Source organism: Schistocerca gregaria, chromosome 2 (genome assembly GCF_023897955.1).
Source record: "Schistocerca gregaria isolate iqSchGreg1 chromosome 2, iqSchGreg1.2, whole genome shotgun sequence".
NCBI classification, from domain to species: Eukaryota; Metazoa; Arthropoda; class Insecta; order Orthoptera; family Acrididae; genus Schistocerca; species Schistocerca gregaria.
The window spans coordinates 439,923,949-439,938,748 of record NC_064921.1 but is presented as its reverse complement, the minus strand read 5'-3'; the positions used below and the strand labels follow the sequence as shown (position 1 = coordinate 439,938,748).

General features: G+C 42.8%; 1 protein-coding gene across 1 annotated transcript in view; it reads right to left on the bottom strand.

Moving 5' to 3' along the window:
- Nucleotides 1-14,800, bottom strand: part of LOC126335829 (sialin-like) — a 252,531-nt gene that overhangs the window by 24,420 nt on the left and 213,311 nt on the right. The window contains exon 12 of the mRNA XM_049999295.1: nt 7,446-7,531. Coding sequence (XP_049855252.1) covers nt 7,446-7,531 — 86 coding nt within the window. The remainder of the gene's footprint in view (nt 1-7,445; nt 7,532-14,800) is intronic.

Genomic DNA, 14,800 nt, shown 5'->3' with positions numbered 1-14,800 from the left:
TCAACAACAAAGCAATTAGGTCGTGAGTAATTTCATTTAGGCGATAAGGGGAGGGGTGCCTGAACCCCCTGGACCCCCCCCCCCTCTCCATTTGGCTACGCCCTTGCAACTGGCATTGTGGTAGTACAGTTTGGAATTGTTTTGTGTGAAGGAAACACATGAATAAGAATACGAAGTAATTAGTAGTGTGCTACTTGGAGAAGGAGCTTTAAAAACCCTTAATTATATGCAAAGCGTAATCTAAATCAGAAATCATAATGATCTTAACACAAGATGAAGGATATTCTGTGAATCTATAGAGTGTAAGGTATGTTACTTTTCCAAGTATATGGACATTTAATTTTGTACATTGTTATACTTGACTTATAAACCTATTACCAAGTCAACTTGTCTCTATTCACTGCAGATACGAAATTAGCAACGTATTCCAGCTAAAACAGGTTACAGAAATAAATGCTGTACTAGTGTTATTGGTTTTACAATGTTTTCTTCTGAATTTACTTTCTCATTATCTTTGACAACTTCGAAAAGAGCCCATAGTTAACAGCAGAAAGTGATATAATTGAAGTAAAAAAAAAAAAAACTTAAAAATCGTTTCTGTCGCATCACAAAGACTCATGACTCTATTTTTCTTTTCTTGTTTTTAACAGCATCGTGTTAAAATTTCTTCACAGTTTGCTCTTTTAAGTATACAGGGTGCAAGTGAAATATTTTTACAAACTTTGGAGATCGATTTCTCACTTGAAAACAAGAAAAAAAGTCAATGTAAACGTCCGGCCAAAAATTCTTCGTATTTGGGTTGTTAGGGAAAATTAATGTTGAACGCGTTTAGAGATGCAATCCTTCAACTGCTTGACTAGGCATGGTCCTGATGACGGAGGTACACCTTTTTGAACTAAATTACCGAGCCGATTGTAAGGGTAAGTACAGTGTAACGTGGATTCCAACCCACAGTGGAACTTCACGTTTTTCACGTAATCGAACATTGCCAAAGGTGAAAGAAGGGGGAAGTGGCAGATAAAAATCCTAGGACTGACTGGGGATCGAAATCGAGGCCTTTGGATTTGTGTTCAGTCACTGTACCAACCTCTTTTTTGTGGCAGGTGTTGGGACGTCGTTTATTGCTGTGCGGAAGCATGACTTTCCTGAGAGTCTAGCTTTGACACCTTTACTCAGTTCTTAAGGTTTCCGTACCTCAATCGGCAGAAACGGAACCATTGTAGGATCACTTTGTTGTCTGTCTGTTCGTCCCACTGTTCAAAACTGTACTTGCACCATGTTGCAATTTACATCACATACTAAGGTCTATGGTCGCTTGGCGGCATAATAAACGTTAGATTCTAAGTCAATGCAGCCAAAAGATACGCCATCTATTGCACATATGTTGATACTCCAAAACTCAGTCATCAAAGCCTGTAGGATTTCTTTCCTTTGACCTAGAAACATGAAATTTGGCAAGACGCGAGGTTTTTTTTTTTTTTTTTTTTTTTTTTTTTTTTTTTTTTTTTTTTTTTTTTACTGAAGCAGGTTACATGTCCAATTGAAATTTGTCTCACAAACATCTCTGGCAATTTTTGATGATGTGAAAAACGCAAAGTTGCACTGTGGTTTGGAGCCCACGTTAAACTGTAGTTCCCCTTATAATCGGCATAATAAACGTTAGCTTCTAAGTGGGTTCAATCAAAAGATACAACCATTTATGCCACTATGCCACAATTTTGATACCCTGAAGCTCACTTACCAAAACCTATACGGTACTTCCCGTTGACCTCGAATCATGAAATTACGCAGAAGAAAGGTTTCACATTTGCAAATAAAGTGAAAAGATCAGAACATTGTTAATTTGTGATTATATCACAAGAAAAAAAAATTCTTTTGTCAGTTGTTATACAACTTCTGACTTGAAAGTAAAACATTCCCAAAAGTTTTGGAATCTCTGCGACCGATAGGTTGTCAGTATCAATGTCGATAACATGCAAATAACATCGAAATCTTCAATCCTTAAATGGATGAACTGTGTATGTACATAATGAAGTTTACGTTGAAGTTTGCGTGGAACGCTCGGTGTGCGGGTCCCACTCGCTCCTGCGCCGTCACCACTGAGCCGCAAGGTGTTACTCAGACTCTCGAAGCAGATCTTCGTAACAGCATCTTTACGTCATTGCAACGTGTGATTAATCTCAGACTGCCGTGTGTGGGGAGGACAGTGGGGGCGGGAGCGTACTCTCCATGGGCAGTTAACACTTGCGAGGAGTAACGGAAAATGTTAAATTATTACTTTGCAAAAATAAAAAAAACAAATACCGTCCGAACAAGCCTTGAAGGCCCAAGAGTATCGTCCGGCCGCCATGTCATCCTCAACCATTAGGCGTCACCGGATACGGATATGGAGGGGCACGTGGTCAGCACACCCCTTATACATGTCACCATCAACGAGTACTTCATCATTCACCGGCCACAGAGGACTTTTGCCCATGGTTTGTTACACTAACTGCCAACCTATTATTTATTCCGTCTTGTTTGCAGAAGAGGCTGCATTTTAACGACACGGTACGGCAAATTTTCACAACCATCATTTGTGTGAAGATGAAGATCTGCAGGTGTCAGTTAAGAAATGGCTGGTTCAAATAGCTCTGAGCACTATAGGACTTAACTTCTGAGGTCATCAGTCCCCTAGAACATAGAACTACTTAAACCTAACTAACCTAAAGACATCACACAGATCCATGCCCGAGGCAGGATTCGAACCTGCGGCCGTAGTGATCACGCGGTTCCAAACTGAAGCGCTTAGAACCGCACGGCCACACCGGCCGGCCTCAGTTAAGACGTTGGAGGTTAATATATGGGTTTGGGTTGTTGGACACAGTCTGGTACCTTCGTACACTCACACAGCTTGTCTAACGAGTGCCATCAGCAATCATTTTTGTAGACCTGCTTCAGGATGCAAGCCTACAAATAAGAGGAAACAGGTGGTTAGTGCGTGATGGGCCACAACCAAGTCTTACGCAACACATCTACATCTACATGACTACTCTGCAATTCACATTTAAGTGCTTGGCAGAGGGTTCATCGAACCACAATCATACTATCTCTCTACTATTCCACTCCCGAACAGCGAGCGGGAAAAACGAACACCTAAACCTTTCTGTTCGAGCTCTGATTTCTCTTATTTTATTTTGATGATCATTCCTACCTATGTAGGTTGGGCTCAACAAAATATTTTCGCATTCGGAAGAGAAAGTTGGTGACTGAAATTTCGTAAAAAGGTCTCGCCGCGCCGAAAAACGTCTATGCTATAATGACTTCCATCCCAACTCGTGTATCATATCTGCCACACTCTTGGAGTTGCACTGGGTGATACTACCGAACAGAGGGATAGTTTGGAGGGGTGTGGGAGAAGGGTCGCACCACATTTTCGCAGTTGGCACCAAGGGACTCGGGCGAGACAAGCAAAGTTCAAATATCCATTCAGGCAACCTAATTAGATACTATAGAGCAAGCCTTGATGTCTGATGGAACTGCTAGTTTTGTCCGTAGTCGCAGTTCCTCGACGTGTCCAGGAAGTGGAGGAACGAACGCACTGTCTTTAACCCAATACTCAGAAGTTAATTGGAGTTAAATCGGGTGATCATGGTGGCCAACATATTGTCCCACCAGGTCCAGTCCAAGTCGGCACATTCCTAGGGATGATAAAGTGGTCGTGCCATCTTGCTGGAAAATAAATTCTGTGCCCGTATCCTGTTGTACTTTAGGCATTAGATAAGGGTCAGACATGTCCAGGTACGGTATAGCTGTTACAGTTGATTCATCAAGAAAGAAACTACTGTAAATCTTGCTACAGCTTACGGCGTAACAAACACTTATCTCAGGGGAGTCCCGTACATGTTCGAAACAATTGTACCAATTAATAACAGTTTGTCTCTGAGGTGGTAGCTTGCAATATTTAGTTTCTGAAATGTAGTAGCGGATTTGGATTCACTGCGTACGCTCTGCACCATTACACAACCACATGATTACTGTAGCAATAACTCATTCACGCATACAACTTAGCGGGAACGTCGTGAACTAACAGCGTTCGGCGCGAATAAAATTTGAAAACATTCTGCATTCTGTGCTCTATCAAACATTTCTGTAAGTTATTTATCCTTTTCACAGTCTGAGGCTACTTTCGCATAACTACTTTATAAATAGCTTTGTATTCACTAGTCGGCCCCGATAGTGCCGGCACGGTAGCTCAGCGTGCCCTCAGTAATAAAAAAACTGAAAGAACGGGTCAACGAACAATGTAGAACAAAAATGAGATTAACAAGGTTAATAATAAAAAAAGATAGCTGAGTGGTCGGCGCCGCGGTCTGTCACGCCAAGGGCCCGGGTTCGATTCCCGGCTGGGTCGGAGATTTTCTCCGCTCAGGGACTGGGTTTGTGTTGTCCTCATTATCATTTCATCTTCATCATCAGTGGAAGGCAACGGGACACCACCACTGGAATCACTTCCCTAGTCGCTCATGCGGTGGACTTCTCTGACGAGGCTTTCCCCATGACTAAGCTTGCCTTAAGGCAGAACACAACGTTTTTTTTTTGTCTTCACTACAGGGCTCCTTGCATCAGAAAGCGGCCCAGTATTCAACCGTTCTGGCCACCTGCGTTTACAAAGAACCTGCATTCAATGAGATTTCGTCTCCTTCTGCCTTGCAGTGAGTAATGTGAAATGGCTAGTCTTCTCAGGACTATGCGGCCAATACAGATTTATTCATTGTTGTCGGTAAGAACATTTCTTAGTGTTTGGCAACGTGAAAAGTATCTCCCCAACTCGATACCCAACCCTAACCTGTCTCTGCCCTCATGTATAAGCTGATCTCATCCTTCCCCAAATTTCCCAGTCTCTTTCCCTCCCCCTCTCCCCTTCCCACCCTCTCTCCCCCTCCCTCCCTCTCTAGCTGTTACCTCTGAGGTAACATGTCATGGAACAACGATATGCACACATACAGATAGCGGTAGTTTTACGTACACAAGATAAACAAAGGCAGTTCATTGGCGGAGCTGTCATTTGTACACAGGTGATTCATGTGAAAAGTGTGGTGTCACCGCCAGACACCACACTTGCTAGGTGGTAGCCTATAAATCGGCCGCGGTCCGGTAGTATACGTCGGACCCGCGTGTCGCCACTATCAGTGATTGGAGACCGAGCGCCGCCACACGGCAGGTCTAGAGAGACTTTCTAACACTCGCCCCAGTTGTACAGCCGACTTTGCTATCGATGGTTCACTGACTTCTACGCTCTCATTTGCCGAGACGATAGTTAGCATAGCCTTCAGCTACGTTATTTGCTACGACCTAGCAAGGCGCCAGTATCCGTACTATTGATATTGTGAATCATGTACCATAAAGAGCGACGTTCGTCATTAATGGATTAAAGTTCAGTATTCCACCAGCCACGTCCGTTTTTCTCAATTCTAATTCCTTTGTCATGTTCCAGACCTCACGCCAGCCTGCGTGAGCTGAGACGCGTGCATTTCGGCCTCCTTTAGTAATACGGTGTTGGCTCTCCTGCCAACCACAACAAAAAGGATCCGACATGATTATAGCCACAGGACGGGAATTAACAGACTCTGAACGTGGAATGATAGTTGGAGTTACATGCATGCGATATTCCATTTAGGATATCGTTAGGGAATTCAGCATTCCGAGATCCACAGTGTCAAGAATGTACCGACATTATCAAATTTCAGGCATTACATTTTACCACGAACAACGCAACGGCCGCCGATGTTCACAAACGACAGGGAGCAGTGGCGTTTGCGTAGAGTTGTCAGTGCTAACAGACAAGCAACACTGCTTGAAATAACCGCATAAATCTATTTCGTACGTACGACGAACATTTCTGTTAGGAAATTTGGCGTTAATGGCCTGTGGAAGCAGACGATGGACGCGACTGTCTTTACTAACAGCAGGACATCGACTGCAGCACCTCTCTTCTACACGACTGGAAAACCGTGGCTTGGTGAGATGAGACCCGATTTCATTTGGTAAGAGCTGATGGTAGGGTTCGAGTTTGGCGTAGACACCTCAAAGCCTTGCGCCCAAGCTGTCAACAATGTACTGTGCGAGCTGGTGGCTGCTCCATAACGGTTGAGGGCTGTGTTTACGTGGTCCAACTGAATCGATCATTGACTGGAAATGGTTACGTTCGGCTACTTGGAGACCAACTGCAGCCATTCACAGACTTCATATTCCAATGAAAATGCGCCTTTTCGTCAGGCCACAATTGTTCGCGATTGGTTCGAAGAACATTCTGGACAGTTTGAGCGAACAATTTGGCCACCCACATCGCCTGACATGAATCCCATTGAAAGTTTATGAGACATAATGGTGCACACCGGCAACGCTTCCACAATTATGGGCGGCTTTAGAGGAAGCATGGCTCATTATTTCTGTACGGGACTTTCAAGGACTTCCTGAGTCCATACCACGTGGAGTTGCTGCACTACGCCCGGGAAAACTAAGTCCGGCACGATACTGGGTGGTATCCCATCACTATTGTGGGCTCACTGTATATCAGGGTGTTTCAACATTTGTATCACAGGTTTCTCGTGGTTGTAGAGGACACTTAGTAGATGAAGTTTTGATAACTAACCAACGTGGAGAAACATACCGTCTGGATGTAAAATAAATTTGAGGATAGGTTCATTCTCATATCTGCCACTTCACGGTCCGCACACAAACTGAGAAGACGGCACCGCCGTCACTCGCTGTTGTTATCGTGACATCACATACCATATCCATGCGAGAAGCTGGTACGTTGCAACTACGAGGGCTGAGTATAAGAGAACCCGACGAAGAGTATTCGAAACGTTGTCTTTGTCATGGGGTTCTGTTGGGGAAACAAATTAAAGCTCGTTGTCTCCGCCGTGTGCGTACCGTGAAGTTAGAGATTTGAAAGTGATCCGATCTTCAAACTTATTTTACAACCAAACAAGACGTTTCTGGTGAAGGGCTAAGCACCAAAACTTCGTATACTATCTCCCCTCTACAATTCCTAGCAGTCTGTAATAGGAATTGTCAAAAACCCTATATAATTATACACTACACACAATAATGGAACGCTATCCATCACTCAGCCTTAATATTCTAGAATAACTGAACTATTCAGCGATAAAAAATCTTTGATCGCTTATCTTATGACATGAAATGCCTAACATATAATAAATATAAGTTCAAACATCTTAATTCGTATCTACTTGGCCATTCTTCCTGCCACCAAAGAAGAATTGCGGAAAGTGAGATAGACTTCGTAGTTAGGATCCATGAAACATGCAAACAGCAGTCGACATTGTGAAGTGCAAGACCTCTCGTTCGATGTAAAAGAGACCCTAGAGGTCCTAAATTTGCAGATTCAAATTACAGAATAAATACAGTAATTTGTTCTTACAATCAGTTGTACTTACAGCCTGGTACGTAAGATGCCCCACCATGATTGGCGAGATGAAACCCGGTGTCACACATATCATGTTCGTGAGTGCCAGCAGGATTCCTGCAACATAACGCCAAAGGTGAGCTGACTAAAGAAAAAAAATCTTAATTCACAATGGCGTAATGTGACAATTTAGTAATTGTATACAGGGTGACTTTTTCCAACGTGTTCAAACTCTAGGGATTGATGGATGAGAGGATTCGGAAGGAAAAAGATCTAATGAACTTATGTCAGGAAATACATGATTTCCATGCTAGTGACCATTTATTCAATCACACATTGTTACAGAGACTGTGGTCTAATACGTGTTGTATCATGCAGCTGCAGTTACAGTATGCATGGTTTCCTCCTAGAGGGCGGTACTGTGCCTCATACGTCAAGCCCTAGCGCCCTCTCCTGCCACGGTAATTGGTAATGTTGTGTCTGAATCACTTCTCTTGTTGATTGACCTTGTAGTCGATGTGATACAGTGTTGTAATAATGGTTTCATTTTCGAATAGACATCTGGCCTATATGGTATTTACTTACGGAAAGGCAGATGGCAACGTGTGGCGGGCAGCAAGGTTGTATCAGGACATCTATCCCAGCCGACAACAACCACAGCATTCAGAGTTTGCAACAGTGTTTCGCCTTTTGTTAGACGCGGTCGTTTCAGGAATCAGGAAATCATGAAGGACGTAACCGAAACGTTCGGACATCAGACTTGGAGGAAAATGTGATTAACACTGTAGCAGGAGACCGCCGTGTCGGCACCAGGCAGCATGGCCGCCGTGTCGGTACCAGGCAGTTTCCCCACCAGTTCAGGGTAAGCCAGACGACCGTGTGGAACATTCTCCATGATAATTGTTACCATCGTTATCACTTACACCGTGTGCGGGGCTTATTAACGGCAGACTTTCCACGTCGGGGCCGGCCGCTATGACCGAGCGGTTCTAGGCGCTTCAGCCCGGAACCGCGCTGCTGCTTCAGTTTGGAACCGCGTGATCACTACGGCCGCAGGTTCGAATCCTGCCTCGGGCATGGATGTTTGTGATGCCCTTAGGTTAGTTAGGCTTAAGTAGTTCTAATTCTAGGGCACTGATGACCTCAGATGTTAAGTGCCATATTGCTTACACCCATTTGAACCGTTTCCCATGTCGGGGACAGTTTTGTCACTGCTTTCTTCACCAGGCAACCACGATTCCGAGATTTGTGTCATCCATCCTGTTCATAGATGAGGCCATCTGTACACGAAATGGTATCTTCAGCTTTCTTAACGGTCTGTACGATAGTATACGGAACCTTCATGGTATGGTGATAGTGAATCATCAGCGTCGGTGCAGCCGGAACGTGTGGGCCGGAATAGTTGGCGACGGTATTTCGGGACTAGTCTTCCTTCCATGCCACCTAACCTGCGAAACTATTGGTGTTTCTAGCTGATGACTTTGCCTCCCCTGCTGGAAGAAGAGTCACTGATGATTCGAAGGGTTATGTGGCTGTTACGTGATGGTGCTCCAGCCCACTTCGCCGTTAACGTCCGGTTGCATCTCAATGGTGTCTTCACGGGTCGATGGATCAGATGAGGGGGTCTATTTTCATGGCCTGCTCGTTCACCGAATCTCAACCAGTGCGAGTTATGGGGCCATCTCAAGAGTATCGTGTACGCAGAGCCCATTCCAGATGTGGAGATACTGGAACAGCGTTTTCATGCTGCCTTGGACACTGTTCGGATGCAGCCAGTCCGATGTGAACGTTTGCTTTGAGGCGCATGGAAACCATTTCCTACACATACTGTAACTGCATGGTACAGCGCGTATTAGACCGCAGTCTCTGTAACAAGTGTGAGACAGAACATGCTACGGCGCGTACACGCTTGCGCTGAGACACATGGAAACCATTTTCAAAACATACTATAACTGTGACTGCAAGGTACATCGTAAAGTATGACTGAGTACATGATCTTTAGCATGGAAACCATGCACTTCCGGACATACGTTCATTAGACTTTTTTGGCCCGTGTCCTCTCATCGATCAATCCCTACAGTTCGTATACGGTGGAAAAAATCACCCTGTATAATGTATGTCATTTACTTTCTGCTTTATTCTTATAACACTTTATTCCACTATGCCATTTTATTCACTGTATATGAAATATGTAATATTATTTCTGATATAAAGTGGACCATATTATTTGTGAAACATTTAGTCTATATTATTTGTCATTCTGTTAATGTTAGCCACGCACTACTCCACAAACTCGGTAAGTATTCATGTTAGATGACAATAATCTCCAAAGTAACGTAGCGTTATTTATAACATTACAGACATTGTATATTAAGCAAGGGACATGATATCATGCAGTTCTTTGTCATGCAGAGACATGTATAAAGTGTCATATGTGTATAATCGGAACTGAAATCGGAAGTAGTTTTGGAATGCGTAAGAAAATTTTAACTGAATTTTTGAATAATGTCCGATACAAACGAACGGGCAAGTCGGCCGCATGGCGAATGCTGCCTACATCACTTGATCAATAAAGGTGAAAATATGTGTGCTATGCATATAAATGCGAAATAGGAGCCATGTACTACAGAAAAAATAAGTTTACTTAGATATTAATTAAACATATATCTACAGCTCGCCAAAAAGGGTAACAAAACGTTTTGATATTTTGCACGGGGCTGCTGTAGTGTTCAAAATGCAGTGGACAAAAACATCGTATTACTAAAGCCAAAAAAATTAGAAATATGTGACGTCAGTTTAAGAAAGCCCGAAATGTCTTGGCACAAATAAAAATATCGAAAAATTGTCTGGTTGCTGTATTACTTCAAGCAGTTTAATGCACAACTGCAGAACTCACGACGATTATCATGGATAACTAACTTTTCAGTGCTCACTCTATCGTGGCTTAATCTTTTGCAAGCGTTTCTACTATGCATCAGTGCTGCTTATCATGAGTCCGACATGACATGTGTAACTGTAGACGCCCACGATGAATGCGTGTTAACCGTATTGTCACGTTTGTGTTGCTGACGATGATGGTGCCAGCACATGCCTGCTTCTCTCCAATAGGGGTCGCCGAATTTAACGGTTGCATTCGAAGGACGGGCGGGTGCACTGGAAAGACCCTGGACTCTTATTCTGGAGAACGGCGCTTCAAATCTCCGTCCAGCCATCTACATCTAGGTTTTCTATGATTCCAGCAAATAGCTTAAGGCGAATATCGGGATGGTTCGTTTGAAAGGGAGTCGTCAATTCCAGTTCGCACCTTCCAACGATTCGCATACGTGCTCCATCTTTAATAACATCGTTGTTGTCGCAGGGACTTTAAACTCTAATTTTCGTTCTTTCTTCGGATTAACATACACCTGCCCTCACTATACTAAACACTGCAGGCAGGTTTGGAATTTGTGTGTCTAGAGATCAGTAACTTTACGGCACCATCTTCCTCCCACACTAGCAAATACTGACAAAAATTGCTTCCAGCAGCGGGATTAGAAATTTTTGTCTTGGGTCGAGCAACACAGTAAACGCGTTGGTGACATCAGCCAAAAAAGTTGTTTTCTTTCAGTCCATGTTCACGATTATATAATACATATTCCAAATAATCGCAATTTATACGGTATCAGGCAAACTTCTCATGCCCGACAGAACCATTGCATTTCATCCAACCACAAACAAATTCCCCAAGTTTTTCGCCTTGTCTGGGAATTTTAGTTTCGTAAGAAAAAGGATCTCTTTCAGCAATTCTTTTGGCTTAGTCTGAGTCCTTTTACTAACTTCCTGCATGTAAATTATGTTGCAGCTGCTCTGTCCAATACAAACCACTTTGATATCGAACTATACACTAGCGTTTTACATGGGTGTAAAACGATTTTAAAGCACACTCTGACAATGAGTCGGGTTTATGTGGTAACAGGTGCCTTGTAACAGAAGGGAATGTTTACTCTCGCGGAAATCAACTCTGGTCAGCTTTAGATACAATTCCATCACTTTGTTTGTATTCAATTATACACTGAATATTTGCACCCATATGAAAATCCTTCTTCTATACAGGTGTGACCATTCATTCCTTACATCTCCTGCACACGCTTTTATTCGAGGAATTGGTGATATCATAAATGTAAGCGTAGAGCACATGTGGTTTGAAATCAAAGAAAGGTTTTTGACAGCAGCTGAGAGTTTCATACCAAATAAATTAACAAGAGACGAAACACAAACCCACGGTACACATAGCAGGCCAGGACACAGTTGCAGAAACAACGAAAAAGCATGCAAAATTAAAAAGAACGTCTCAAAACTGCCCAAATTTCACAGAAGTACGAAATCTAACTCCAACTTCAATGAGGGATGCTTTTAATAGTTTCCACAATAAAACTCTGTTCCGAAATCTGGCAGACAATCCAAAAAGATTCTGGCATATCAGCGGCAAGACACAATACTTTCACTGTGCGATAGCAATGGTAATGTTACTGATGACAGCACCACTAAAGTGGAGTTACTAAATGTGGTTTTCGGAAATACCTCCAGCAAAGAGTATGCATTAAATATTCCAGAGCTGAAATCAGTAACAGCTGTAAACATGAATAAATAAGAAATAGATAATCTGGGTGTAGCAAAAAAACGTACATCACTTAACACAGGCAACTCTTCCTGTCCAGACTGTGTATCCAGTAGATTTATTTCGGAGTATGCTTATGTAATAACTCCATATTTAATTATCATATACAACAACCTACTCGACGTAATGTCCTTACCTATCAATACACAAGAAAGGACACACAATTAGAGGGCTGCTCTGAATTACAGAAACACAGCAGTCACAACAGTTTGCAGTAAGATTCTGGAACATATGTCGAGTTATAACATCATGAAACATATCGAAGAAAACGATCTATTGACACATAGCCAGCACTGATCCGAGAATTTTTTTTTTTGTGGAAGTTTCAAAGATACCTGTTACTCAGCAACCGTATACTAGTTTCAGCATAGGATTATACAGCCAATCGGTTGACATAACTGGAAGGTACATTGACCTAGGTTTCAACACCCCACTTTGGGTGTCTTCATCATAATAAATTTTCGTTAAATCCTATAAAAGAATACATAGAAAAGTGGGTATGACAAAAGACATTAACCAAGATGACAATTTTCATGCCGGCCGGTGTGGCCGAGCGGTTCTAGGCGCTTCAGCCTGGAACCGCGCGACCGCTACGGTCGCAGGTTCGAATCCTGCCTCGCGCATGGATGTGTGTGATGTCCTTAGGGTAGTTAGGTTTAAGTAGTTCTAAGTTCTAGGGGACTGATGACCAAATAATTTAAGTCCAATAGTCCTCAGAGCCATTTGAACCTTTTTTTTTTATTGTTCGGGGTAAACTGTCACTTTCAGCATCATAGATATCACTTCCGTTTCACCCGATGACATCCCATCAGTTACTACTAAATGTGTCCTTTCTGAGAAGAAAATCCAGGGGCATAACTGGCATAACTGTTGTGGTCTTCAGTCCTGAGACTGGATGCTGCAGCTCTCCATGCTTCTCTATCCTGTACAAGCTTCTTCATCTCCCAGTTCCAAACTGTAGTGCCTAGAACCGCACGGCTACTTCGCAAGGCGAACAATAAAAAAATATGGCACCCTCCATAAAAGTACTAAAAGAAAAACCGTTAAATTTCTGTTGCACAATAAATAACAGATGTAAAGGTTGTCGATTCAACTAAATACCTGGGTATCACAACAATGAGCAACTTAAAATTGCAATCTTCAATCACAAAATGTAACGAGCACGAACTAAAGTCTGTCTCTTACTGGCAGAACGCTTAGAAGATGCAACAGATCTACTAAACAGACTATCTGCACTACGCATGTCTGTCCTCCGCTAGAGTAGTTTTGCACGGTATGAAATCTGTGCCATACCGGGTTGATGGAGGACATCGAAAAAGTTCAAAGAATGGCGTGTCTTTTCTGTTGTCACGATATAGTATGTGACTTGAAATGTGAGAAATTTTTCAAAATGTCCATATGCTCGCACCTGTGGGAGCCATGGCACTTTAATGTAAGGTTTAGGGCTATTTCATGTCAAAACGTCAATATGCTAACCCCACATTTTGTTAATTACGTTGACTTGCTTAATAACTGTTTTGTTGAGACTATAAGAGACTGGCGCTTCTTTGTTTCAATGTTTTCCAATTCATAAAACACTGTACAAGCGTTAGGAAGGAGTGGCCTTCCGTGTGGGTACTGACGTGTGCAAAGAGCGCAACAAAGGCGGAAACACGAAATAGCGGACTGATGTGGGAGAGTCGTTGTGGTCGACGCAAGCGTATACACACTAGTGAGATACGTTCTGGCGAAAACGTTAAATGTTCCTTTATCAATGTGAGTGGTATCGAGGTAGAAGATACTTGGGCTGGACAACAGGAAAAGTATACTTATATGGATATGGTGTCCGAAAGAACAGACACCATATCCATAGAAGTATATAGTTCTGGCAATACCAGCCATGACCTTCTTCTTCTGTGCGGTTGCACACATATTCCCCAAACTCTTACTGTCTTCCACGAGAAATGAGTGTGTTGTGGTGGGACACTACGAATGTAGTGTATGGACATACAAGATGAGAATGTCGGTCTCACGGAAGGCGTGCGCGAGATAGTCCCTGCAGTCGCGCTATCCTCTGTGCCGTCGGTGGCTCAGATGGATAGAGCGTCTGCAATGCAAGCCCTATATCCCGGGTTCGAGTCCTGATCGGGGCACACACTTTCACCTGTCCCCATTGATATTTATCAATGCCCGTCAGCAGCTGAAAACATTAATATAATCCTAACAGGAAAAGTAGTTTAAATAACGCAAAAAGCCGGAGTGAAAGAATTACCGACCACTTTGAAGGCAATGTGGCGTGTGCCTACCCACGACGTAATGGTGTCGAAATGTACGACGGCGTACATGTAACTATGGCTCTCAGTAGGGAGACGTGAAGACCTCATCCAGCCGCCAGTCCAGCTCAACTACAACATCTCAGACCGTGTCGACAAAAGGCAAGGCAGAAAACTGTTGTTGAATAACTTTCAGACAGGTTTAGGGAATCACTAGTCAGTAATTTCAATTTATGATCATATTAGCAACAACAGATCAAGTCACTGAAATTCTCGTAAAGTTATTTTACTTTAAACAGCATTCCTCTTTCCTAAAGTAAATTCAATTTAAATATCAGTATAAATAACAAAGTAAATTATTAGCGCAGTATAAGGACAAAATCTTGTCACTTTAAAGACAGTAATAACACTATGTTATATGCTCCTTCAGAGCAGCTTTATCAGTAAAAAGACAATATGATCGCTTTTTACAGGTCA